The 27,487-nt window shown below is 57.4% G+C and overlaps 1 protein-coding gene across 1 annotated transcript; it reads right to left on the bottom strand.

Annotated features, from left to right (window-relative positions):
• On the bottom strand, nucleotides 1-26,933 carry THBS2 (thrombospondin 2). Its single transcript, XM_026488001.4, has 22 exons — nucleotides 26,424-26,933; nucleotides 23,788-23,860; nucleotides 21,822-22,378; nucleotides 20,570-20,654; nucleotides 17,498-17,694; nucleotides 16,062-16,202; nucleotides 15,402-15,498; nucleotides 13,376-13,546; nucleotides 13,073-13,249; nucleotides 12,248-12,421; nucleotides 11,734-11,861; nucleotides 11,511-11,663; nucleotides 10,843-11,061; nucleotides 9,923-10,030; nucleotides 9,093-9,252; nucleotides 7,695-7,813; nucleotides 6,851-7,085; nucleotides 5,453-5,680; nucleotides 4,767-5,038; nucleotides 4,130-4,227; nucleotides 2,750-2,889; nucleotides 1-1,988 (listed from the first exon to the last, which is right to left on the bottom strand). The coding sequence occupies exons 2-22, from the start codon at nucleotides 23,837-23,839 to the stop codon at nucleotides 1,981-1,983; spliced, it is 3,519 nt and encodes a 1,172-aa protein (XP_026343786.1). The 5' UTR covers nucleotides 23,840-23,860; nucleotides 26,424-26,933; the 3' UTR covers nucleotides 1-1,980.
• Nucleotides 26,934-27,487: the final 554 nt, after the last annotated feature.

Below are 27,487 nucleotides of genomic sequence, written 5' to 3'. Positions count from 1 at the left end.
TAGAAAACCTTTTTACAATTTATTTCCTGTTATTAATCCTTAAAGTATAAAAATGAGGGTCTAGCTAAATGCAGGGTTTCAGTGGTGAAATTTTGACCATGTGAACAAATAAATAAATATTTACAGTCTTTGGCAGAACAAATGAAGTTTCATCAGTCTGGAAGAGAAGTTTGTTCAAAAAAACATAAATAATTTACCAAAAAACTATGGTACATTGTAAATATTCACATCATCACCCCACAGCACTGTGCTGCTCGGCTAAGGGGCGCCAACACGGAAACCTGTGCGGACTCCACGACCGTTACATTTAGTCCCATCTCCCACCCCCGCCGTCCTGGGGACGCGGATCTACAGAACAAAGGAGAAAGTGCAGCAAAACAAAAAATCAATCTCGAAGGAAGCAACAAACATAACTTTATCAAATGAAGTGTGCAAGTTACGACAAAAGTTATGGATCCTCTCTACTTTGCGTAGACATGAGATCGCTAGCAACAGAAAGGGGAGAAAGATTCGCCCGCCTCAGACAAGACAAACTTCTCTTCTTAAACCCCTTATGTGGAGTGAGATTAATATTTCCTGCAGAAAGATCATGCAATTTAAGGCAAAAAACAAACACACGCAAACTTGTGTATATTATTGTATGACTGATTAGTGGGTGTGTCTGGCAAAGCTCGATGCTGGTTTTCCTTCCGCATTCAAGGCCTTAAATCCTGTGTACAGCAGAAAGGTAACAAGAACGAAGACCGAATGACAGTCCCTGGCAACGGGATGGATTAAGGTTCCATTATAAACTCGTTATCACTGATCTATCCCGTTTAAGCACGCTTTATCATGACAGCATACTACGGTAAAGCTTTTATCTTGACAGGAAGGTATTCGTTGTATTTTTACATTATCATATACGTGTTATACGTTTATTCCTGGAAATCCTGCCACACGTGTTACTTCACATATTTAACGTAAGTGATTGTGGATGAAGCTGCATCTGCAGTCATGTAATAAATATTCACAGAGCATTTATAACTGGAACCTTACTGAGAAGTGTTGCCAGACCAGGTAAGGCACTTGGCGTACTTTCAAAGTCTAGAATAGGAATCGACGCTAAGGGGCATCTGCGGATGTGTTCGTCTGCTGGTCTGTCCCCAGTAGCAGAGACTGGCCTGGAAGCACCAGCAGGAGTCCCGGCAACGGGAAAGCAAGATCGCGGGACAGCCGGCCCGGCGCTCCCGCGAGCCTGCAGGCAGGAGCGGCCAGGTTCCCTACAGGGGGCTTTGCCAGGACCCACGTTAGCGCCGCTTTGCAGAATGTCCCTTCTCAGCCGCCACCGCACCTCTGCGGGTACGTGGACTTCCTCCGTGGGCAGGGGCGGGGGGGAAGGGGCTTCGTTTGTTCTTGTCATTATTGCTAATGTGCCGATCAGAGAGCTGGCTCCCCACGCGTGTGACTGGTCTCCTGACCTCTCTGCCCCCACGGCGCTTCACACTTCAGTGGACCTGCCTCTGTGGTCGACCAACAAGCCTCCACGGTAGGTAGAGCAGCTCTAACCCAGGAACGGAAATGGCTTTAAGCACTGAAAGTCATGTAGCAACATTTTTCCTGCTTAATTTATGATAATGGCTTGTGCACAATATTCCCTTCAACTCCATATACACATAAATACAATAAGTAATTACATTTTATATGTAAACGTCGTTCTTTTTAAACAAACAAGAGAAAAACGATGTAATGCCATGCTCAGTTTTCACCACACAGAAAGCCTCGCGCAGCATCAAGCCATGTTCTTAGCGGGCTGGGTGTTCACCTTCGACACTTATCCTCTGGAGGCGCCTGGGCTCGGGGTCAGTGGTGGCGAACGACCCCCAACGTCAAGGTCAAGGACAGGAGCTGCTGCTAAAGAGAGAGAAGCTGGAGGCACCCCACACACTGCGGGTCTACGTAACAGCGTCTACAGTACGTCTCTGGAAATGCAGCCAGTCTTGCTTAGACGTCTACAAAAATAAAAAAACAGTAAACAGAATTAGGACTGCTGAACCATAGGTTTTGTTTTCTTTTATTTTATTCTACCTGTAACCTAAAATATTATCTTAATTTTTTTAAAAAATCCACAACATGGATGGATGGATGAAAGGCTGGACGCACACACACACGTGGAAGGGAGGGAGGGAGCGTGTCACGTCTTGAAAGACAATCCGATAGAGGGGAGAAAACGTATCACCAGAAGCAACGTTTTCATGTTCCCTTTCTCTACATGTGATTTTCAGTGCGTGACTGTTGAGAGGTGCCTCGGAACCTCACTGACCTCATCAGTAGGAGGGAATATTTTCATGTGCTCGTGAAGGTCTGGGGTCAGACTTCCAGGTCTGCAATATTGCGATTCAAATATAGTCCTAGAGCCATAGCTGCAGAGAAGCCCCTTCTTGCTCGCTTCTTTCCTCCCTCCCCCGCCCCCCTTCCCTTTTTCAGCAAAGGTAGCCATCTAAGATGCCGTCAGAGGCCCAGGAGGGGTACAGAATACACAGCTGAAGGACAGAGCACGATGTGAAGAGCAGAGCCTGTGAACTGGAAAGGGTTTGTTCTACCAAAGGGATTCACACTCAATTTAAAGCAAACAGATAAGGAAACAAAACAACAACAACAAAACAGTCGCTTATTGTCCTACCGTGCTGCTTTTATAAAAGGAAAGTTAAAACACGTGCCCCTTCCCCATTCTCTGTGCTGCAAGCCGCCTCGCAGTGCTGCTCTCACCCACCTCTGCATTCGTATTTGAGGTCCGAGAAGTAGACCATTTCTTGAGAGAAGACAAACAGACCCAGCCGCCCGCCAGCGTAGGTTTGGTCATAGATGGGTCCTGAGTCCGCCATGACCTGCTTTCCTTCATGCACTAAGACTCTGAAAACAGGGCGCAGGAGAAAAAGAGGGTATGAATGTTGGGGGGTGGGAGTCAGCTCTCCTCACGCAGCCAGCCAGCAGCAACAGGTCATCGCTCCAAGACCCCCAGTCCCCGTAACTGGCCCCTCAGCCACCGTGGGATAGCTCTCGGTCCCCAGGTCCTACCACCAGGGCCACCCTCCCCGTGGCCTGCATGGAAGCCACGTGCTCACCTGCATCCATCCACCAGGCTGGAACTGCGTGGACAAGGACGGGGCTCTATCCTAATGCCCGAAGCAGGACTGCGGGCACTAACGTCTCCCTGACAGGAGGGCGGCAGGTGGGCGAGTAAACATCACGCCCAGACAGCGAGTCTGTGCTCCCCTGCCCTGGTCTGCTCATTCATGCCGGGGACACACACACTCCTGGCCTTTGTGAAGAATCCAACCCAGTCCTGACCTTATCAGCCCAGTTTAACTTTGAAAAAAAAATTATTTAAATCATTCGTTTAATGAAAATCAATGACAAAAGCTGTCATGCCCAAAGAGCAAAATACTGTTAGCCTGACACTTGTGAAAGTTCTACTTGAAGATGTGTTTTCAGTTCAGCCATTCACAGTATCAGAAATAACCGTGACTGTTCTCTGAACGGAGCACATGTGAATTTTGCAAAGATGCCTTTACTCTGCACTTTCTGGGGGCGCCTGGGTGGCTCAGTCTGTGAAGCATCTGCCTTCAGCTCCTGGGGTCAGGAGTTTGGGGTCCTGGGATGGAGCCCCGCCTTGGACGCTCTGCTCAGCCGGGAGCCTGTTGCTCCCTCTGCCTGCCCCTCCCCCTGCTTATGCTGCTCGGCTGCTGCATCTGTGACCCTTCAGACCTGCGTCCCACGCGGTGGGCGGTCCCTCGGGGGCGTGCCCGGGGCGGTGGGCGGTCCCTCGGGGGCGTGCCCGGCGCAGTGGGCGGTCCCTCGGGGGCGTGCCCGGCGCAGTGGGCGGTCCCTCGGGGGCGTGCCCGGGGCGCGGTGGGCGGTCCCTCGGGGGCGTGCCCGGGGCGCGGTGGGCGGTCCTCGGGGGCGTGCCCGGCACGCGGTGGGCGGTCCCTCGAGGGCGTGCCCGGCGCAGTGGGCGGTCCCTCGGGGGCGTGCCCGGCGCGGTGGGCGGTCCCTCGGGGGCGTGCCCGGCGCGGTGGGCGGTCCTCGGGGGCGTACCCGGCACGCGGTGGGCGGTCCCTCGGGGGCGTGCCCGGCGCGGAGCCGCGCTCACCTTATGTAGCCGGTCTTGGGCCTGTGAGTTAGATGCCACCGGTAAGCCGTGTAGTCTTTCCAGCCGACGTTTTTGGGGTCATGCCACAGCGTACGCACCTGAGAAAACACGTCAGTTGGCATCCTGCGTCGTGACCTCACGGCACCGAAGCGGAAACGAGACGCGACCCTGCAAACCGATCCCTTGGCTCGGGCCGCTACACCCCCTCCGACGGTTTCAGGGCCCAAATGTCTCGTGCGGATCGAACCCGCGGACCGGGAGCAGCGGCGCCCGACCAAGAGCCTGGGCGTTTGAGCTGGAGCCAGCCGTGGATTCAGACTCTCCGTCCTCCGCCTCCTCGTCGCGGGGCGGTGGGCAGAACACAGGCTCCAAACCCAGTTCTCCCCACCTCTAGAAGAAATAGGTTTAACGTGCAAGAGGATCGCCGGCTGTGGTCATGAAAGCACCAGGCCCGGCTTCTTCAGTCAGGGAGATACTCCCTAAACGAGCGTTCAAACCGGTGCAACTTGAGGGCAACTGATGACAACACCGAGGCGGGGGCGTCTTTGCGGTGGGGGGCAAGGGCTGCTCTTGGGAAGCCGTGGCGGCTGCGACGCCCGCGGAAGGGGCCTGGCTGGGCCTGCCTCGGTGTCCTCACCTGCCCTTCGGTGTTCCCAGTGTGCCACAGGGCGTTCCTCAGGTGCTCGCCGGTCCCCGTGGTGGAGTTCACCACCTTGAGGGACACGCCGGAGTAGCCGTAGGCCCGGGTGGGCTGGTCCTCCCAGTAGGTCTGCGTCACCTGCTTCCACATGACCACGTAGAAGCGGCTGCTGGACTGGTAGCCGAAGACGAAGCCGGCGTAGTCATCGTCGCGGTCGGTGTTGACGTAAAATGTGCCGCTGAAGTCGACAGACCCGAACTCATCGAAACCTGGGTGTCAGGGGACATTCAGGCGGAGGGTTCGGGGGAACAGCCTTCGGGCAAATGCCTGCATTAGCCCGGGATCAGGGGATGCAGATATTAGGAGATGTGCCTCGGGTTCTGCGGCTCACACATGACTGACATGCATGGGATTTAATAGGTTCAGATCCCACGTGCAGAGTGTAGGCAGAGCTTTCCCGCATCATGCAAAATTTCACAGACCAAGTCCAGAAACTAAAATGGCGTACCGAACATGAAATTTCAAACGTGTGACTCCCCAGCCCCTCGTCGAGACCATTTAGGCAGACGTGGAAGGACGAAGGCTCCCAAGAGACCTCCCTAATCCCACCCCCATGAGCCTCCTGCGTGCCCCGTGGGCACCTTGCCCCCACGAACCACAAAGGCGCATATCTCCAGGCTCACCAACAGCGATGCCGGGGTCCGAGTTGGCCGTCTGCACCAGCTCCTTGCCTTGATGGCGAATGACCCAGTTGGGGTCGATTTGAGTAGTGCCCTTGGGGTCCAGGTGGACCATCTGGAAGTTCCTGAAGTCGGTTTCACTGATGGCGCTATTTTCAGGACACACGTCATCAATGTCTGGGATGCTGTCATTGTCAAAGTCGTCCTTGCAAGCGTCCCCACGTCCGTCACCTGCCGCCAGGACAAGCAGGACAATGAGAAAACAAATAGATGGTTTGCCATTTGCCTTTCTGAAGCGTCCTCACATGCTAGCTGGGGCACTGCATGGAGCAGTGACCCCGTGCAGTGGCTGCAGTGGCCTGGCCAGCCTGCAGGGTCCCCCCACTCAACACTGGACCGAGGGGTGGGGGCGGTCAACCGGAACCGAGCTGAACTTGCAGCTTTGCTTTCTGATAGTTTTCAGAACTATTACGACCTTTCTTCATCATCTTGCCCAAACCTTTGATTTGAAGCAGAGCTCTTACTCTACTAATGACTTTCCCTGGGGAGATGCTTTTTTCTGGAAGCTTCTTTCAACTTGTCCATCGAGGTAGTGGAAGGGGTGGGGTTTGCAGCAGGCCCAGACCTCTGGCTGCATACGGGGGGCCCATGGCCCCCACAGCTGCCAGTCTGCACTAAGTATGACCACCCCCAGGCCGATGGCAGCTTCCTACACTTGCTTGTTCGGGTGCTGATTGCTTCAGAAGGAGAAAAGGTACCTACTTCAGCTAATTTCCCATCACATTCTGGAAACTGGTTCCGCCCCCTCACACATCCCACAGGGCGGCCTGAGCAGAGCACTGTGGGTCCAGACAGGCTTCCCGTGTCCACTGGAATCACCTTCAGATCCCGAGTCCCTGTGTGGCTGTGAGTCACATGGGCTCAGAGGCCCATACTCCGTCTCCGCTCCTGGAGGCCGAGCAGAGCCACACGCACCTGCAGCCACTTTCTCATGCTCCCCCAAACCCTCTGAGCACAACGTGCACCTCATTGCCTATTGGAGACCCTCCCGGGGGTCCCAATTCCTGCTGCGGCCCCCTGGGTGCAGTCAGCTGCGGGGAAACAAGGCCCTTTTCCTAACATTTCACACCCACCATTTTTTGCTTGCTTTGCCCTTGAAAGAATAAATCCCAGCCCTCACTGTCATGACCACAGATCCCCACCCCATCCTGTCTGTGACGGGTGCCTCTCTGCGGAAACCGCCAACAGCTTTGACTCTGAGACTGCTGCTGCCCCGATGCGCGAGGAGCCTGTGGCTGGCACAGCAGGCTGGGGGGCGGGGGTGGAGCTGCCACAGAGGGGGCGTGGCACCCCCATGTACCCCGCAGACTTGGCCCCTGAGCTCCCAGGCGCAGCACCTACCGTCCGAGTCCTCCTGGCCCGGGTTGGACACCAGTCGGCAGTTGTCCCTGTCATCGGGGACCCCATCGTTGTCATCATCTGAGTCACAGGCATCGCCCTGGCCATCATGGTCATGGTCAGCCTGGTTGGCATTGGAGATGTAGGGACAGTTGTCCTGGTTGTTCTGGTGACCGTCCTCATCAATGTCCTCGTTGTTGTCACACTGGTCTCCCACGAGGTCATTGTCCACGTCAGTCTGGGGGACAGAGCAGGACCCATGCTCAGCATCCGCCCAGGGAGCCGGGCGCTGGGCCGGAAGTCGCCCGGACCTTGCGGCTGGGCTGCCACCTCCTGCACGTGCGCGGCTGAGCCCCGGGGAGGGCTGTCTGCGTCAGGGGGCGGCATCAGGACACTCCACCCTCCACGACCGCTCTCCACGGGCTCGCGTCATGAAAAGAAGACTGGAAAGAATTAACGCCACGGAATCGAGTGCCTTTTTGACATCGTCTGTGCGGTGTATCCCGCGTGCGACAGCGATGAGCTACGTTCACTGTCTTCCAAAGGCAGATCTGGAGGAGAAGCCGGTTCCCACGTTTGCTTCAGGGAAAGGAAGTTAAGTGGAGGGAGGCACAGTTCCCATCAGGAAGGGCGGCAAAGGCACCCACGCGTTTGGCTCTTGGCCACCGAGATACGAGAGGGAAGCGCTGAGTTCAGTAAATGTTTTCAGTTAAAATGATTGAAAAGCCCGTGCTGTCACTTGTTGGCAGAGCTCACGGAAAGCCACACAGACACATCTATCGACGACTGATAAGGCCCCGACCCCCTTCTGCTCATAGACACACCGATCAATCACGTGATCAATTACCTGGTCGGGGTTGTGCACCAGGGGGCAGTTGTCGCAGTGATCGCCCACGCCGTCCCCGTCGGTGTCTCTCTGGTCAGTGTTGTAGACGTAGGGACAGTTGTCCCGTTCGTTGAAGACATCTGTGGGTATTCCAGGGAAAACAGAGAAAGCACGGAGCTTTTCCTACTGCATTAAACAACTTACAGCCAAACTTTTGTTCAACAAAAAAGGATCTAAGACTATGGAGAAGTGTAAATATTATTGAATTCCTGGAAGAACATGTGTCAGATTTCCCACTGAAGTTCAAATCCCCTTAGTTTGTAACAGCCGCTCGCAGAGGCTTCCGGATAATGCGGCAGACGAAGCGTTGTGTTCTCACGGTGTGATCTCTGAGTTCACCCTGTGGATTGTTCCCCCACATCCATCCCTAAAACTGGCCTTGAGCCCGGAGCTGAGTGCCTTCTGGGGCCATGCTGCCTCCTTGTCACCATCTGCTCCACAGAGGAAAGTGATGGAGGCAGAGGCTGACCTCTGGGTTTCCGGGTGTCCTACCTCATTTCAAGAAATCTGCCTGCAGGCGATGGGTCCCATCACCACTGGGGTCATGGGAACATGAAGTAACAGTGGGTCGCAACAACCCCATCCACAGCTGGCAACCCCAAACATCACGATCGCTGAGTCAGAAGCAGGCGCAGGACGGGCTGAGGCGCCTCCTGCCTGAGGCGCCTCCTGCCTGGACAGCTGGGGCCCGAGGGGGCGGGAAGGGGAGGGCAGCGAGAACGGACCCCAGGAAGGGCTGGCTCACGCTCCGGCTGCTGCCTGGGCAGAGAGCGCCCGTCGGCCCCAGCCCTAGCCCACGGACACCCGGCAGGCGAGGGACAACCACTGCTGGGGGTACGGCCTCCCTTCCAGGGCACCAGCAGCCTGGGAGCTCGGGGCACTCTCTGGCAGAACGTGACCTGGAGGTGTCAGACGTTCCTGACACCTGGGGCACCCCTGAGGGCAGCTTTGCCATGGCTGACTCATGAGTTGTTAGAAATAAGGGCATGGCAGGATCATCCCCGGACAGGGAGGCAGGCAGCCGTCAGACATGTCCCGGAGGCGTGATTTGGTGAGGAGACAGGACTGCACTCTTGGGGCTCTGACGGGGGTAAGCGTGAAGGACATAGCGCGTGGGACTAAGGGCTGGGTCACGAGAAGGAAGAGGCCACGTCTGCAGTTCTATGAAGGGAGGTCCTAAGGCTGCTGACGCCCCCACCGACCCCAGGAAGGACGGGTCGGGGGAGGCTGGTTGGGCTCCCGTGAGAACAGCTGAATCTCGTGCCAGCCCACATATGCGGCCAGCTTACGCCACGCCCGTGGGAGGACGATGACTCGCCGGGTCTCGAACACTCGTGTATGGCAAGGAGCAGAACTGACCGTCTCCGTCGATGTCCACGGAGCACGCGTCCCCCTCGCCGTTGTTGTCCGTGTCGATCTGTGCGGGGTTGTGCACATACGGGCAGTTGTCACAGCGGTCCCCAACCTCATCCTTGTCGTAGTCAAATTGGCGGGGGTTAAAGAGAAGCTGGCAGTTGTCCTACGGGAAGGCGAGGGAAGGAGTCAGGAAACCGCGTGGGAGCTGTGCTGGGTTGCACGTCACACCCTCCCAGGGAGCGGACGACCCACGCAGACGGAGCTAGGCAGCCCCAGAGCAATGCATCTGCCTCCCGCTAAAACCGTTGAGATTTTCTTATGGCAAAGATGACATACTGCTCGCTGCATGGTGAGAACAGATACGTGCCCATCTCACGAGCGAGTGAGTAGTGATGAGTGGGTCGGTGGATCAGGAAAGGCAGAGGTGGTGAAGCCGTGATTAGGAACAGGTGGCCTGTTCCCGCTAGGGCCGTGCTGAGCACCATGTGAAGTCACTGAGGTCTTGCAACGACCTTCTCAAAGCGCTAGCATGCACACGCAGTAAAGGCAAGCACATCGCTCATCGCGGGGACAGCCGTGCTCGTCGCTGCGCCCACAGGAGGACGGGCGGGCCCTCTGCGCGTCGCGAGAGGTTGAACTACTGCCAGCGTCCCAGCAGAGTGCCCACGGCCCCACACCGGGCTGGTCACTGTGTGTTGCCCACGCCCCACACCCTGTCAGTGCTGGGTTGCGTGTGCGGGAATGCAGATCACAGACGTGTACGGGGGCCTGGGACGAGGCTCTCCTCCCTGGCCACCTGCTCCTGAGGCCGAAAGTGGCCCCGCTGGCCCCACCTTCTCATCGTCCACGCCGTCATTGTCGTCGTCATCGTCACAGGCGTCGCCGGTGCCGTCCTTGTCGAAGTCTTCCTGCCCAGAATTAGGCAGTAGGGGACAGTTGTCCTGCGAGCAGAGGACACACAGGAGTCATAAAACACTCAGGGGGCAGGGGAGTAATGCCGCGGGCGCAGAGCTGTCCCCAGGGGGGCGAGGCTGCGCTGGAGACACCGTCCTGCCGCCAGCGCGTCCAGACAGGGACGCTCGTGTCCTTCGCTCAGGACCCCCGTGAAGCTGCCACAGGAGAGCAGAAACCCAAGGGGAGGAAGGGGCCGCTGCTCTGAAAGCCTGGAGGAGGGCAGAGCCCGCGGGGTCCCCTTCCTCCCCACGACGCCAGCTCACAGAGAGCCGCGCTCACGCATTCTCGCCCTCCTCAGCCAACAGGCGCCAGGAGTCAGAGGTGGACATCTGCTCAGAAACCGAGGCATAGAGTCCAAATCATCTCCCCAGTCAGCTCTTCGCATGAGTGGGTAACTGGCGTAATGAGAAGAATCATTCTGTGTCACTCCAACGATGTCATAATTCAAACCTGAGCTGCATTTCAATTCTGTTCCCCCGTGCCCCACGGAAGTCCCAGGGTGGCCTCCAAACAGACCAGCAAGGACCCCAGTCCCACACGTGTCCCACCTGGGGTCAGGTCTGGAGCCGGCAAAGGGCTCCCTGGTGCCATCGCACCCAGGCTTCCCCAGTCCCACAAATGTGGGGAAACATGGCTCCAGCAAGTTACCGCCTCAAGAAAGGGAGCCGTGCGAGCGAGCGGAGGATGCCGTGGGAACCACCCGGAGCTCCCAACTGTTTAGACCCGTAGGTTATCTCCAAACTGCCACAACGGCCCCGAGTGGGGACTCCTGGGCCGGTGGGGGCGGGGGAGCGCTCACCTGGATGCAGTGGTACGTGGCGTTGGTGGCACAGACCAGGTTCTTGTTGGGCCAGCCGTCCAGGTCCGAGTCCTCCCCGCAGATGAGCCCGTCGCCCGCGTAGCCCGTCTGGCACTCACACTTGTACATGGGGTCGCTGAAGTGCCCCAGGTAGATGCATTCTGCATGCTTGTGGCAGGCATGAGTCTTGTCCTTGCACGGGTTTTCAGGCTCACACACCTGCGGGGAAAGGGCCATGTGGTTAGGACACATGGAGACCCTACCCCTCACGTGGAGGGTCTGAGGTGGGCGTTCGGGGACAAGCGCAGAGGTGCAGGCCCCCCCTGGAGGGCTGCAGGGTCAGCAGGTGCCGGGCAGGCATCCAGAGACTCAGAGCGATGCTCTCTCTGGAGGCGTTTTCCAGAGGCTCCAGAGCAGCACTGGCATGACGTCCGAGCCCACAGGCGACCGTGTGCTGTCACCCCGGGCCTCTCGGGCTCCTTGCAGGAAAGCTCCGCTCCGCCCCCACCAGGCTAGTCCAGTCGGGGTGGTGGATAGGCTCCCACAGCCCTCCGCCGGCCCCAGGGAGGCCGCCCCTGTTCTTCTCCACCCCCCTATGCCCAGTGCCCCGGGCTCTTCCCAATGGATTTACAGCCTTTCCCCAGCGCACGAAGGGCCGGCTTCCTCACCTGCTTCTCGGTCCTGGCGACCTCTAGGCCGACGCCGAACGGCTGGGTCCCTTTGTAGCGAGGGGGGCACGGCAGGCAGTGGAAGCCGGGGTTGGTGTTGACGCAGCGGTGGGCTTTGCTCGTGGTGAAGCAGACGTCGGTGACCACAGCGCACTGCGGGATACACAGGCGTGAGCCCTGTCCCCGCCTCCGCGGGCACCGCTTCCCCAGGGCGGGCACCCACCTCGTCCAGGTCCTCACAGTGCGTGCCGTTGCCCAGGAAGCCCACGGGGCAGGAGCCGCAGGACCAGGAGCCGTCGGGAAAGCTGCTGCACTGGGCTCCAGGGAAGCAGGGATTGGATAAGCAGCCGTCTGCGTGGGAGGACGCAGAGCGGGGTTAGCCGGGCTCACACCCCAGAGCCAGTCACAGACGCACCGCCACGCCCCAGGGGCTCGGCTGCAGGGAAACTGAGTAACTCAGGGAGGGCCGGGGGCGCCTGCAGCGTCACCACCTCCAAGAGCTCACCCTTGGGCGGTACAAACACAGCGGCTACCAGGCACGTGCACGGCTGTCGCCACACAAAACACTCCCTGTGCGTCCTGCATTTGCCATGTTCGCATAGACATGCTGACGAGCTCGGTGATAAGAGCGGCTATCGTGACGTGCACAGAGCTCATCTTTCTTTTCTATTTTTCTACTGTTCTGCTCTTTGTTTTACGCTTTCTGGTTTTGCACCTGCCCCCGCCCGCACACCCACCGATGGGACAGCTTCTCTTATTGCACATCTGCTGCTCCTGGACGTCCCCCACGCAGTCCTTGCCCCCGTGCTGGGGCTCGGGGCTGTTGCAGACACGCGTCCGCTCCCGGATCCCGCCGGCACAGGTGACGGTGCAGGCTGACCACGGGGACCACGGGCTCCACCGGCCGTCGACTGCGGGTGGAGAGCACAGAGGGTCAATGGGGAAGGCAACCTATGCGGGAAGAGCCAGATGGAGCGGAACCTCCACACATGGCTGGAAAATTGGGAAGAGTGTGCTTTCGTGGCCCTAAGCTCAGGGGTAATGCAGATGATAGATTTCGGTTGGCGTGGTTTTCACCTCTGGGAAGAGAAATCACACAGGCGCTGCGCGTGGAAGCTGACTGCTAACGCGGGCCTGCGGGCGCAGGGGCACCTGTCAGGGAAGAGCTCACGTTCGTTTTAATGGACATGCTGGCTGCCCGTGCTGGGCACGAATCGGGCTTCTGAGAGGCCTCCTGGCACCGTGGGTCCCGGGTCCAGCTGCAGGTCAGCCGTGCCCTGAGACCCACGGTTCTGGGGCATCCACACGCCCCCAGTAAAGGGCACACAGTGACAGCTCCCATAGTTCTGCTGATGTTTCGCTCAATCGCGGACGAGCCGTAATCTCACTGAGCTAGCTTGGACGAGGTCAGGGCTCGCAGGTGGTCGGGATCTGCCCCGAGGCCGGCTTCCAGCAGCTCAACGGCTCAGTCCCGCTGCCGCTGGGCAGGAGCGGGCCTGGCCCGGAGCCCTGGTCCCCACTGTCTCGTGCACCCGCTCCCGCCCTGCCTTCACCCCACCTACTCGGACATGGGACGCCCTGGCAGCCCTTCGTCTCGCGGCCGCTCCCTCTGCAGTTCTTGCCGCCCATCTGGGGGACCGGCGAGTTGCAAAGACGGATGCGCGTGATGTTGCCGACGCCGCAGGTCACAGAGCAGGACGACCAAGGCGACCAGTGGCTCCAGCCCCCATCCTGCCGGACTAGCACACAGACAAGGACAAGGGCGTCAGGGCGGCCGCTGTCCGGGCATTTGCTCACGCCCAGCGGTGGAGAGGAGGAGAAGCAGCCGACCCCACCCCCCGACACTGAGCACCCCTGACACTCACTGCGGTTGTCACACTTGCCCAGGCTGCACACCCGCGTCTGGATGGACGGCCCCAAGCAGGTGTTGCTGGTGACATCACAGGACCGCCCTCTCTGCTGGGTGCCTGAGCCACAGGTGACAGAGCACTGGGTCCACTCCGCCCATGGGGACCAGCCTTCCTCTCCGTCCAGTGCTGCATGGGAATCACAGGGCCTGTCAGGCCTCTGTCCAGGGCAGCCCGGGGGTGGACCAGCCCGTGAAGGGAGGGAGAAGCCGCGTGCTGGGGAGGGCAGGTGTCCAGAGTACACCCTCCCCTGAGCAGGGCGCCCGGTGCGGCACACACCAGTCACCCGACGTCCACACCTCGGTCGGAGCTCAGGGCCTGCCCGCCTGGGTGGGACGGAGGGACACATGGGGATGCCTGCAGAGCGCCCCGGAGGCCACGGGATTTACCGTTCGTGCGCTGAGCCGCACTCACTGTCCGTGTCGGGTCTACGGATTTCTTAAGATGGCTCACAGGACAGAGTCCAGAACAGCGTCCACACGGGACTTTATGGGACTTACTAAGATTTAACTTGCTTCCATTTTAACCTCCTGCTGAGTTACATGTGATAATGAAATTTTTAAATTTTGATTGAAATGACAGGTCACAAAATTAAGTCCCAAATAATTTAAATCAGGACAAGTTAAATAAAAAGGCAATTTCTTGCAAAGAAAGTCTTCCAAGTGAATTATAATCCGTAAGTAAGAGAAACGAGAACAACTTCCTGTGAGAGATCTGTCTGGTGAGCGCACAATGCACTGCTTTCCCGCGGTCGTTACTCGGGGCATGTGCTGTGTGAAGATTAAACATTGCAGAAAGCAGGAAACCAGACGAGAATGAGGTCGCGGAGACTGCTCTCAACAGTGCGGACGTGGGCCCTGCCCCTCGGGGTCGGGACGCCGCCCATCCAGCTCTTAAGGCACGTCAGGCCCTTGCACGGACGCGGTCTACTCTAATATTGTCCGTTTTAATCATAAAACTAACCCCATGTAGTGGGCATAATCACCCCATATTTTACAGATAATGAATCTGAGTCCCAGAAAAATTATATTTTGCCCAAAATCACAGAGTGGCAGAGCTTGAGCTCATCCCCAGAGCCATTCTCCAGCCTCGTCCAGAGGGCGTGTGGAAAGCCTGCAGCGCGTCCCCAGCCCATGACCTCGGCCTCGAGGCCTCCAGACCAGGCAGGGGAGGAGGAACCACAGACGCCACCGGAGTGGCCGGCATGCTCACACGGGGGAGGAGAGAGGGGCCCGCAGGGTAACAGAGGGACAAACGCGGCAGAGCGCAGCGGCAGGAGCGGGGGGCGGCCGCGTGTGGCTGCAGCGTGAGACCCCAGCTGGGACACCGGGGCGACGAAGCCTGGGCCGGCATCCGTGCAAAGGTGCCGTCCCCAGGGAAGCCACGAGGGCGCAATCCATGCAAGGACCCGGGGACACCGCACAGCAGGACCTGGGTGGGGACCTGAGCATCCACTAGACCCCGGCTACCCGGAGCCCGCGGGGCCAGGAGCCGACCTCGGATGCCGGCTCACCCCGCCTGGGGAGCCCGTGGGCGTGCAGGGCCCTCCCGCCCTCAGTGTCTGCTCCTGGGGACACCATCTGTTACGAGGGTGCATTGGGGGTGCTGCTCTGATGGGCTTTGTTCCCACTGTCCTTACTCTGCGGGGTGTACTTCCAGGGTTACTGGCTGTCCTAACACTTGGAGCGCCAAGTCTCAGTGCCCGGCACTCCTGAGGGCCCTAAGTCAGCGCTCTGCCCTTGCACAGCTGCCGTGGAGCCCGGCCTCCTCACCCAGAGGTGACAGGACAGGAGCCTGAACTCCAGGGACGTTCAGACTCCAGGTCAGTGTGGGCCGTGAGTGTGGACTGCCTCAGGGTGAGGCGTCCCTGCACCCTCTCCTCCACCCTGCTCACAGTGTAAGGCTGCGGGTCAGCAGACAGAGTAACAAACAGGCACAGGGCCGATGAACGGGCCAGCCAGCACCCCGAGCTCCGCGCACTTACAGTGGAAGCAGGACGGGCAGCACTCTCCTTCCACAAAGGACGGGTTGGCGCAGGTCGCCGGGGGACAGGTGATTTGGTGGCAAACGGTTTTAAATTTCTGCAAGCAGAGAAAGGGGTTCATGTAACATGCATTTAAAAGAACGAACATCGGTGCGAGGGCTGGATGGGAAGGGCTGGGGGGACGGCTGTGCCCATCCAGGTGCCACAGACCCTGCGCGTCACAGACAACAGAAATAAAGACAGGCCGTCTGCACACAACAGGCAGGAGGCCCAGGTCTGCGTGCACCGCGGACCCCTGAGGCCGCCATCGTGGAGACGGGTAGGGCTACCCCAGGGGAGGAGGCTAAGTTCCCTACCGATCACCGTGGGCAGCGACCTGCACCCCCAGGCCCCGCGGAGCTGCCTGGAGTTACACGCACTGGCCAGCTCCACCCCGGCCGCCTCCCACCTCCCTTGGGACAGTCATTCTCCTCCTGGAGCTCCGTTTCTTTTGTGCAGAGCAGTGGGGTTGGCTGGAGCCTTACTTACGGTCAACACCGCTCACCCCCATCCTCCCGGGTCTCCGGACGCGGCTGCACATGTCTGCGGCTCGCCAGGGAAGACTGGGGATGCGGCCACCCCGTGCAGGCCCCCGACGGGAGGAGTGTCCCCATGCCTCACCTTGCAGGTACACTTGGTGCAGCTGTCCACCACCCACGTCTCATTTTCCGCGAAGAAGCGGCCGTCTTGCCAGCAAGCGGACATGTTCCTCGTCTTAGGCGGGCCGCCGATGAGCTCCCAGAGAAACTGGTTATCGTTGGACTGGAAGGTTGAGGGAAACATCTCAGTGTCAACGAATACAACATACCCGCTCATCATCTCACGGCCGAGAAAGATCGCGCCTCCTTGACCGGAGAGCGCCCGCGGTCTGGACTAGAGCCGCCAGCTGTGCAGAAGGCTCTGCGTGGGGCGCCACAACCCCCTCAGAGAGTCGGATCCGGTCGATGTGAAACCTCCCCAAGCAAGGTCACGCCTGCCGCCACTGTTCTCGCTGCACTTGCGCCTCAGCGCCCGGCTGACAGCCAGTCTGGAGCTCACGCCTCTGCACGTCGGCCCAGGGGGCTCCAGCCCTCGGGGCCCAGCGGCGGGCTGGTGCTGGATGGAGAAGGGACCCTCCTGGCCAAGCGCCACTGAAAACTAATGCCCAGTTTGTGAATTCACCCATTCTTGCAAAGACCACAGACCCGGTCTGAGAACGTGATGGCAAGGACACGCACACACCTAATTCTTGCTGTCTTGGGGGTTACAGGCTGGAGGAAAAGCTATCAGGTTTTAAACAAAATCAAAGAAGTGAAAATGACACGGGCCACCCCGACGTGTTTCTAGCGCTCCTCCCGCTGACGCGCTGTGGGCTCCTCTCCCCCTCGGGGGGGCTTCTGGGTGGGGTCACAGGCCCTGTGAGAATCACAAGAAAGGCACGGGTCCTCTCTTGCCCCAAAATGCACAGAAACAGTGCTGTTGAGGAAGGCACGCAGCCTTTGCCATGAGCTGCCTAGCTGTGCCCACTGCCTCTACCTCTCCACGGAGTGGAAATCGAGCTGGTCCCACCCCATCCTGGGCCACAGTCAGAACATGGCTCCGGGCCCTTTCCTGTGGGGCAGAGGGTGGGAACGGGCGACCCCCGCTGAGCGTCTCTGCCCGGGCCGCAGGAGGGAGGACACCCCAGACCTGCAGACCCTCCAGGCCTGTCCTCCCCGTGTCTCTCTCCCTGTTCCCGTCCCCTGAGCCCAGCGGAGGGCGTGTCGCAGGGGAAGCTGGCTCCTGTCACCAGGGACACTGCTTCCTCCCCAAAGTGCTGGGGACCTGGCTGTTCTCATCCTGCCCGTGTCCTCACCTCCCAGAGCTCCGCGGCCAGCCCTCGCCTCACCCATCCTCTCCACAAAAGCGCCTCCCTCTCCCTCAGAAGCTGTATCTGCTGGGGACATGAGCGCCCCCGGGTTAAGAACCGTCCTGAGTGCATGGAGCCCGTGGGCCTCCGATTCAGAGTCCCCGCCCCCACCTGCCCTGTCTCCCTGCCGTGCGCGTCCCCGCGGGGAAGCGGCCGGCCGGGCACCCACCACTGTCCGCAGGTTCTCGTGCAGCTGGTTGACCATGACGTGCAGCCCCGACAGCTCAGTGATCATGGTGCCCAGCTCCTCACAGGAGCGCTCACACACCTCCGGCCTCCTGGGCGCACCTGGGCCCGCGTACTCGGGGGCCACCTGCGGGCTCAGGTGCAGCGTCTCTGTGGTCTCGCTGATGGCATTGGCTTCAGCTGCAGGAAGCACAGGGACGGAGGTGAGCGCGGCCTGGCCACGTGGAGGTGGTGCCACGGAGAAGTCCGGGCCCACGCCACGCAGGCGCGAGGTCCACCCAGAACAGCGAGTGACAGCACCACGTCCATCACGGCCCTGCTGGTAAAACAAGCCACTGCCCACTTGGTGACACCTGCCAACAGCGCCATGGACAGCCGCCGGCCGCACAGCAGGGGTGCTCAACAACAGGGCAGTGATGGAAGGCAGAAGCCTGGAGACCGTCCGCGCACAGGCGCAGCTCTGCCCTGTGAGGGGCTCTGCCGAGAGGAGGCAATCTCCTGTGACAACCCTTTTCTTCCATCCCCACCGGATCTGCTTCCGACCATGTGTTCTCGGGAAATCCGCGGCCTCCCCCCAGCTGTTTGCTTGCCCATTTTTCTATTCCAAACACCCTTTATTTTGGGTTTTGGCTCCGCGTCAAGGAGGATTCAGCAGTCCTCACACTGATCAGTAGCTTGGTCCGACCTCACCGGCCCTCCCTCGCACTTGCGTCCTCTCTTCGTCCGCCCTGCGGCATCCCCTGGAGGGAAGGGCAGACCCCTCAGACGCTTGACCAGGGGATTCCCCCTCAAAGCCCCTGAAGCCGCACAAACCCTCTGGGGTCCCCGCCACGGGATGGGCTAGGACACAAACCGGAAACGGACTTGGGCCAGTCCAGAGAGAAGGGACCCCGTGGGAGCCGGTGGTCCTAGACGTGGCCGTGCCCCCACCACGTGACTGCCACGGGAGTAAGACGCCCTGTGTCTCTCAACGTCTCACTGCCGAGTTACGCCTTGCGAACGCCATCATTCCATCGGGGCTCCTGCTGTTGAGGTTTTATTCCTCGGTCATAAATCCTTGCACAATCGCACTGATCTGGGGAGCTCCCCTGCCTTGCTGGTTGGACGGGGGTGCGTACCCCACAAACATAAGCACGTCAGCCACTGCACACAGGTATCAGATTAAAAACAACACTGCACCCAGGAACATGCCCCGCGGCCCACCACCGCCTGATTTCGGATGAGCCCCGGAACACCTCCTCAGAACGGGATACCCCACAGTCACGGTGTCTGTCGCCCTCTGATGAGACAGACGCGCGGCAGGGTCCCCTGTGGTTAGACCTGGGACCCAGACTGGAGTCCCCTTCTCCTGCTATCGAGGGTGAAGGGTCTCCTTGCCCCGCGGAGCTCAGCACCTGGAATGGCGCTCAGCTTTCCTGTAAACACAAGCACAGCCCCCTCGGGTCAGGGCACCGAGAGCCACTCTCTGCTTTCTCTGTGTCTGTGGAACCTTCCCACGAGGTTAGTGTCAGATGTCCATTTACTATCCTAGCCTTTACTGAACTTTTTGCTTTTTAAAGACTACATTTCGGGGCGCCTGGGTGGCTCAATCATTAAACCTCTGCCTTCGGCTCAGGGCGTGATCCCGGCGTTCTGGGATCGAGCCCCACATCAGGCTCCTCCGCTGGGAGCCTGCTTCTTCCTCTCCCACTCCCCCTGCTTGTGTTCCCTCTCTCGCTGTCTCTCTCTCTCTCTCTGTGTCAAATAAATAAATAAATAAAATCTCAAAAAAAATTAAAAAATTAAAAAATAAAGACTACATTCCCCCCCAAAAAGGCAGTGGCTTAAGTCACGGGGATCAGCAGCTGGCCTGTTAGCCGGGCTGGAGACACGGGGGTGAGGTCGTAGCCCCAGCAGCTACTGCAAACGAGGGGCTTCTTGTGGGAGCCTGTGTGACCGGGGACAGGCTCTAGGAACTTCTCTCCACCCCACCATCTGGCTAAAAATCACTATCCAAATTCCTTTCCTGCCCAGTGCTTGTACTGGCTGACCGTGGAAGACGTGCAGATGGACAGGGGCACAAGCTCCATGGTGACCCCCGGCCGGCCGCACGGCGCGCCCAATGCCAGCAGGGCAGACATGCGGGGTCCCTGCTCTTCCGCGGGCCGAGTTCCGCTCCTGGCTCGGGGGAGTGCGGGCCCCAGAGCCACCGCGGAGACTTACAGACCTCACATCCTCCATGCTCTGCACACGTCGGTCTCCATGTGTCAGACTCTAGAGCTGACACGAACACGGGCCCCAGTGACAACAGCTCACAGAAGGAGACCGCGCTGGGAGACAGGTGGGCGGCCAGCCCGCAGGTAGCCACGTGCGGCAGCCGTGGACCCGGAGCCTCAGCTGCTTTACTGAGCATAAACGGGCCCATCCCAGAGGCATTCTGAGGATTCACCGACACTGAGTGTAAAGGGCCCAGCAAACTGAGCTTCATAAAGTAAGCACTCAAGAACGTGTCAGATTACGGCTGCAGGTAAACGCGAAAGGCCGTGAGCAGGCAACGCGTACCGTCCGTCAGTGGTTCCAACAGCCCAGATGTCTTCATAGCTGGGCTTTGTCAACAGCTGTGAGGAGCATGAGAAAACCCCCTGAAACCTGTCAGGCAAGTATCTGTGTGTGAGCTTACAGAGATGATCTTCACACATTAACAGACTGGAAAATTGGCTGTATTCACGTTAAAATGCAGGGGTTGACTTTTTGGCTTGTAAAATGGATTATTCTGGATTATTAAAATATATTCAAAATTAATCTTTCAAGCAGGTTATCATTTTCAGATGTCAACATGTCTAAGTTGACCAGCAAACCCACTCAAAGATAATAATGACACTTAATTAGAATAGTCTTTCTTAAATTCCCGCTAGCGCTCCCCCATATACACACGCGTGCACACACACATTCGCACATTCGCACTCACACGCACACGTGTGTACATGCACACTCACAGACATGCACACACATCATAGTAGAAATCCGTCCAAGACAAGAAAGGAAACATGAAATACGTTGCTCAAAACACACCTACCTCCCTGACTTTGCTGACAACCTTTCTTGCTCAGAACATCTTCCACTGAGTTCTCGAACACTAAGTAGACGTTCTGCAGCAAACCCTGGAAATACACGTGAGGAGAGAAACAGAGCAGCGGATAAAAATCCAACGTCTGAGGCTAAGCTAAGTGACATTTTAAAAATACAAGATGTGTTCTTTAAACAGTAAGAACACTTCCTTCCACGACTTTACACTTGCAGGCTGAGCTCTCATTACCGTGGGTCCTCCTGCGTGGCGCAGACCGGGGATCTCACATACGAGACAGTGAGGGTGGCCCCAAGACACGTGCGCTAATTCTGTCTTCAGAGCACGTCTGGTCAAGTCGGACGCGCTGGGCTGCATTTCCTTTTCCTGGCATCTGGCTAACAGTCTCGGAAGTGCCCGAGGCCTAATCACAGACACGGGCTCCCAAAGGCGAGAGTGCCTTCCTCACCGTGAGCGGTCAGCAGCCTGCACGGCAGGGCCCACAGGAGCTTCCCGACGGCCACCAGAGCTGAGTTCAACAACCAGTGAGGACTCCAGCCTTCTACTCAAATAACTGAATTTAAATGCACGTTGATTTCCAAAGAAGGCGCAGATCTGGAGGGGAGAACGCACTGACTCCACTGCGGGTTCTAAACACTTGTGGTTTTGGAAAGATCTTCCCAAAACTATTTCAACATGGATGTGTTTTAAGATGAACATGGAGCTCTCTTCTCATAAATCAATAGCCCTTTTCTTAACAAGCATGGCTGTTAATCTGCTCTCCTAGCATCTCAGTACTAAAGGAGAGTGGGCAGTGGGTTCCACGTACGGACCCTGGGGTTGCCAGAACCTTGGAGGGGGGCGGATGCCCTGGTCATTGAACCGTTTTCAGTCTGGAAAGCAGTGACCGCTTGCACAGGTAAGAAAGCACACCTGGGACAACATGCTCTGCTCATCTGTGGTTGAGACAGGTGTGTGAGCACGCACGCGTGTGCATAGGTATGTGTGCAGTGGTGTGCACACATGTGCATGCATACAGTGTATGTATGTGTGTGCGAGTGTGCACATGTGTGCACGCGTGTGCGTATGCACGTGTGATGCTTGTGTGTGCATGTCTCTGTGCGCTGCACAGGGTGGTGTGTGTCTCCCGAGCCGGGCCTGACCTGCTCCAGCACCGGCATCCCGTTAAGAGAGGCCTTTGCTGGTCAGCTCCCAGCTCCCACTCCCCTGCCTCACGCGTCGGCCGCGACCCTGCCGTACGTACCCTGAAGTGACTTTCTCGCGCAGAGCCCTTGGCCACATACATCCTGCTCTTTTCTGTCCGCAGCTGCTCATAGAAAGGCTCGTCCAGTGTGAAGCTGTCGATGAGGTCACAGCCCACGTACAAGCTGTAGGTGTCCCCGGTGACCTGCACGGTCACGTTCTTCCACTGGGAGTCAGCCAGGCCCACGTCCTCCAGGGAGATGACGTGCTGGGTGCCGTCTATCCAGTAGGTAAGGTCCAGCGTGTCTGCTGGGCCGTTGGAGACAATTTCGAATTGCCTCTGGGAGGCTCCGGGGCCCTCCAGAGCCAGGAGCGTGCCCCGGGACTTGGGGTCCTGCTTCAGGCTGGCCGTGAGAAAGAAGCCCTCCTTTTGCCGCACGGTCTTGGCGATCTTGCTGAGGTAATCTGCGTTCACCGGCGGGATGTAGTCAAAGCGGACGAAGCGATAGGCAGGCACGCTGGGGTCAGGCCCCCGGAACTGCTTGGCCCCGATGGTCTTCCGGTTTATGTTGCTGATGCTGAAAAGGTCGAAGGCCGTGTCCTCGTCCTGGCCACCGGCTGCCAGCAGGGACAGAGCAGGGAGGTTACCAGCAGGCAGGGTGAGCACGAGCGCAGGGGGGATTTTTACATGTGGGGGAGCAATCCGTGATTGCACGTGCCCCTGAGTCAGTGAGGCCTCGGTGTCCCCCGGCTCCCCTCCCTTTCCATCGGGGTGCTAATGGCAGCTTTCATGTGAAGCCATTATCCTCTCTCTCCGGCTGCTTCCCAAAGTGGGGCCCCTGGAGACAGCTGCTGGTTCACAGAACTCGATTCCATCCTTGGCTGAGCAGGGAGCGTGAGCCAGAAGGTAAACTGAGCACATCGTCTAGATCAGCTGGCGCTCTCCGCAGCCAGACGTTCTTGGGGAGGAAGCACTGCCCCGCTGGGCTCTGCACACCTTCCAGAATCTGCCCCTGCTCTCCCACCCAGATGCGAGGCTTAGGTGAGGCCCTGCCTCTATCATTTGATCTCCCCGGAAAATACTCCTGCAGAGGAAATGGGCCTTTGTCCTTGCTATGGACGCATTACATGTTGCTTTCCTGTGATCACTTACACAAGTTACATTGTATCTCTTTATTTTGCAGAAGTATATTCTGCGGGTCTTACTGAACACTCCAGGTAAGGCTCTGAGACAGTGGTGGGTCTCAAGTCTGCAAATCAATGGTTTTAAGTCACCCTCTGAATGACTGGAAAGAAAAGTAATCAGACCGTCCCAAATATAACGGTTTAAATAATTCAAAATAATTTACTGAACAGAAATTTTAAACGAAGCATAGCCTTCCATCTCCTACATGGCAAGTTCAAACATCATATTCACAGTGTTGCTGATCCACGGGTGAGTTCTACCACCTTTGATAGAGCCATTTGGCAATATATCAAAAATCCTTAAAATAACGAAAACCTGTGACTCAGCAATTTTGCTTTTGTGCCTCTTTCTAAGGATATAATCACAAGTACTAGTAGAGATTTAGTCACAGCAGGATTCCTGGTAGCATCATTTATACTCATGATAATAAACCAATGATGTAGATGGAGATTGGTCTAAAAAATATCAGGGTTATCTTGTGGTGGAATATTACACAGTCCTTAAAAACCATGTTGTGTGAAAATAAACACACGGGAAAGTATTTATGATATATTTTCAAGTAGGGAAAAAGTGGGAAGAACAGAGTTCTAAAGCACCAGGTACAAATTCAGCATCTGGGGAAAAAAGGCTAGATGTGCACAGCAAACGTCGTGTCTCTGGTGAAAGAGTATTTTTCTCTAATACCTAGATTTTCCAAATGTAAGTAATTTCCTATTATGCAGAGTCAGAAGTAAGTAAATATTTGGTGAAGAGGAAGTTCCGGACCTTCTCAGGAATGGCAGTCACGTCACCTGCTGGGGCCCGACAGCCCCGCACGACCGGAGACGCTGTCCACACTCACCTCGAGCGCCGGACGAGGCCCAGAGCGCCAGCAGCATTAGCGTCCAGAACATCCTGGCGTCCGCGGCCGAACCCTACGGAGGAATCAGACCCCGGTTACGCAGGCACACACAGCAGCCACTTTCTGTGTCGGCCGGAATTTTCACTCACAGGAACAGTTTATGTATCAGAGTCAAAAACAAAGCGGATTTGTGGGAAGTAAACGCTGGATAGGAAATGAGCTTTTCGAAGGGGGCGCTTCTAACCGTGGCTGGTTTTTATTGGACTGGCATGTGTCGACAAGCACTGTGCTAATCACATCTCAATGGTCACATTATTTGATCCTCATAATGACCTAGGAGGCAAATACTATTATTATCATGCCCATTCTACAGATGGGTAAATGAAGAACCAGGAGAGTTAAGTGCTTGCCCAGAGCAACGCTGCTGGTGAGAAGCGAAGCCAAGACTTAAACCCAGGAAGCATGAATTTAGAAAAGTATCAGCATTATTTAGAAAATCATCTACGAAGACGTTTTTGAGTAAATAGCTAAGGAAAAACAAAGTTGTGCCTAACTTAAACAGAATAAATACTAACCGTGTGCAGGAGAAGTAAATTTAATTTGGTGTATCATAACCACAAAAAAACATAGCATTCTACTTAGCCATCACTTTTACTCGGCTGCTCTATTTTCCTGCAGGCCTGTTTTTCCATTCTTGAGGATTCTCAGTTGGCCTGGTTCAGGCCAGCAGACGCTGGGCCAGAACTCAGGAGACCTGGACAGAAGCCTGCTCCGCTCTTAACTCCTGCTCCGCCTTGGCGCTCCAGCTCCAGCATCCCGCGTGGGCAGTATCCCGCGCGCACATGTGGGGCACGGAGGTCCCTCCCAGCAGCAGGCTGCTTCCTGCTCCGGATCCGAGCGGGGGCTGAGACCCCAACCCTCCCCTAGGAGGATAGCAACGCTCGTGAGCAGCTCAGGGCTGAAGAGAGCCAAGCAGTGTCCGTCTCCAGAAGGATCTGGTGAACTGGAAGCAGTCATGTTCCTGGGAGGGAGGAGTGCTCCCCAGGAGCAGAGTCTGCTCTGCAGGCCTCGCGGGCTCCTCCGGAGTCTGGACTCCGGCTGCATGCAACCTCTCCACGAACAAGGCCGCGGGCCCGGTTGTCTGCCAGTGGCGCATTGCGAGGCAGCGGGCCCCAGCGGGCGGCCTGCTCAACCTCCCACCTCAGTTTGGTCACCTGCCCAATGAGGAGCAGTCGTTGGAAGCACCACCGGTAGGGTCACTGCGAGGAGTGAGCTAAGCGAGTCGTACTGGAAAGGGTGCACGCAGCACGGCAAGCCCAGGTGTTGCTGATCGCACCACTCGGCTGTCCCCAGACCGCTCTCTCTGGGGCTTTCCCACAAAGCAGGGATGCGCACCTGGTTCTCGAAGGACAGAGGTCACGAGGAAGCACTCTAGAACTCAGAACGACACCGGGCGCTCAGTGAGCTCCTGCAAGTGGTCTCAGTGTAAACAGTGGTGAGCACATCTGGAATGCTCCCTGTGTCCCCTCAACCAGGTGTGTGCTGTCTGTCCCCTGCAGACAGAGGGTGACAGCTGGCTCTGGCAAAGGTGGGCTCCCTCCAAGATGCACGTCCCCGAGGTCTGGACGCCCTGCTTCCCGAGTGTCAGCTTAGACAGAGTAACTTGAACTCTGTTACTAACAAAACCAAAACCTCTGGTCCCCAGAAGAGGAGTGTCACCGGGTGTCGGCGTTCTGGCCAAATGAGTGAGGGGATCGCCTCTCATTTCACGGGGTCACGGCAGGACCAGGAATGTCCGTATCACATACAACGCTCAGTACGGACACACGGACACATGCCGCCCTCAATGTGCGGTTGACCTCCACACGCTCTGTGTGTGTTCACGGCTCTAATTTTTCCAAAGAAACTTTCAAAGACTTTCTGAAGCACAATGTAATTAGAGCACATAAAGGTCTTTTAAAATCCTTTTAGATCAGCCATCAAAGCAGCAACTTTTCTGAGCAAACTCTAGTTCCCTCCCTCAGGAGGGACACGATCGCATAGGAGCCCCCACCCAGCCTCCTGCGGGACCCCCGGGCCAGACTTTCCTGGACAGATCAGCCCCCGCTTGCAACCACAGCTGGATTCCAGGGTCCTCACACGCTTCTCTAGACTATGGTACGTGGTGTCCATTAATAACACTCCAAGACACCTCTGAGCTATTAGCAGTGTTTAGAATTGGAGTCTCTATAATCTGATTGTGTTTTCACTTTCCCAGGAGGGCTTTTCTCAGACACCCCCCTCATGGTCCCCCCTCCACGACAAACATTACTGTGGGAGCTTCTTACTCTGTAGCTGAAAACACAAGCCTATGCCCAGCCTCACAGACAGGTACACGCGTGACAGTCACAAGGACCGTCAGACCCGACGACCGCCAAGGAAGCTCCCCGCGCGAGCCCCACACGCAGAACGCTTCCCGGGGCTTCCTCACGTCGGCTCTGCTCGCAGGGTGCAGACGGGGTCGCAGACAAGCCCCCACCTCACATTATAAATGTATGTGGCTCTTTTTCCTTCTCCCTTCTTAGAAATCAAAACAGCTGTTTCCAAAAATTAAAGTACAATGCCATGATTTCCTACTAATTGCACAAAGTTCTTACCTGGCACGTGAGCAGCTGTGGCGAGGGCTGAGGCCGGGCTGGGGGGCTGAGGGCAGAGCACCGGGTCCGCGGCGTGCGTGCGGGAGACTCAGTCCTCTCTGCCGCCGAGCTGGGTCGGCACCGCACTGGCCGCCCGGCAGCAGCCGCCGCTTTATATGCTCCGGTCTCCTGGGTGGTGCTGTCAGTCAGACGCGGAGGAAGCACGGTGAATTCATCCTTCGAAGGAGTGACATAATCCCCCTCCGATCTCGCATTCGCTCCGAGCACCTGGCACACGGGTGCGGGTGCCGCCCCGCTCCCGCAGCCCTCCAGCTGGCCGGCAGAGGAGGGGCCTCCAAGAAGGGAGAGCAAGCACTCACTTTTCCTGTCTTCTCTCAGGAAACAAAGTGCTATAAAAACAGCCAGCAAGACTGGCTGGAACTCCCCTTTTTGCTTCACAGAAAGATCGCAAGTTCTAGGGTTTTAAATAAGCTTCCCATCACCCAGACTGAGAAGGTCTTTCTACACCAGCGAGTCCCAATCAGCAAAATGCAGAGCGGCTGCTGGTGGGAGGAGTCGATGTATGGATGAGGTTATCCTATGGCTGGATTCATTTACCACGTGCAAAATAAATATCTGACCTAAGAAGAAGTGGGAAACTTTTATTTTCACTTAGATGACTGAGAAAGAGGAAAGGGAGGATTTATTTCATCCGAATCGTGCACTGTGTCCTGTCTGGACCCCAGAGGAGGCCTCCCTGCGGGCACCCCGGACGGGGTCACATCCCGCTGGCACTTTATCTCCGGTGGCAGACAACCAGTCACCAGCTCCAAGGGCTCACTTAGTGGGACAGCCTGCAGGATAGAGAGTCCAGAATAATAATAGTGGCAGCAGTCAGACTCCCTGCCCCTCCCCAGAGCCCATCATCACCCACAGCAAGCGTAGACAGTGGCCAGAGGGAGGAAGTGGACAGAGGGAGGAGGAGGACAGAGGGAGGAAGTGGACAGAGGGAGGAAGAGGTGGTCAGAGGGAGGAGGAGGAAGACAGAGGGAGGAGGTGGACAGAGGGAGGAGGACGTGGACAGA

Source organism: Ursus arctos, unplaced genomic scaffold (genome assembly GCF_023065955.2).
Source record: "Ursus arctos isolate Adak ecotype North America unplaced genomic scaffold, UrsArc2.0 scaffold_13, whole genome shotgun sequence".
NCBI lineage: Eukaryota > Metazoa > Chordata > Mammalia > Carnivora > Ursidae > Ursus > Ursus arctos.
Note: the sequence above shows the minus strand (reverse complement) of the source record. Positions and strands in the feature narration are given on the sequence as shown.

What these genes read in the sequence shown, in the direction of transcription:
- THBS2 (XM_026488001.4), bottom strand. Translation starts at nt 23,839, where the DNA reads ATGTTCTGGACGCTAATGCTGCTGGCGCTCTGGGCCTCGTCCGGCGCT. An exon ending in TAAGAGAAGCTGTCCCATCG is followed by an intron (nt 11,862 to 12,247) that starts GTGGGTGTGCGG and finishes CCTCCCACGCAG; the next exon opens with ACGGCTGCTTATCCAATCCC. An exon ending in TGGTGCACAACCCCGACCAG is followed by an intron (nt 7,086 to 7,694) that starts GTAATTGATCAC and finishes TCTGTCCCCCAG; the next exon opens with ACTGACGTGGACAATGACCT.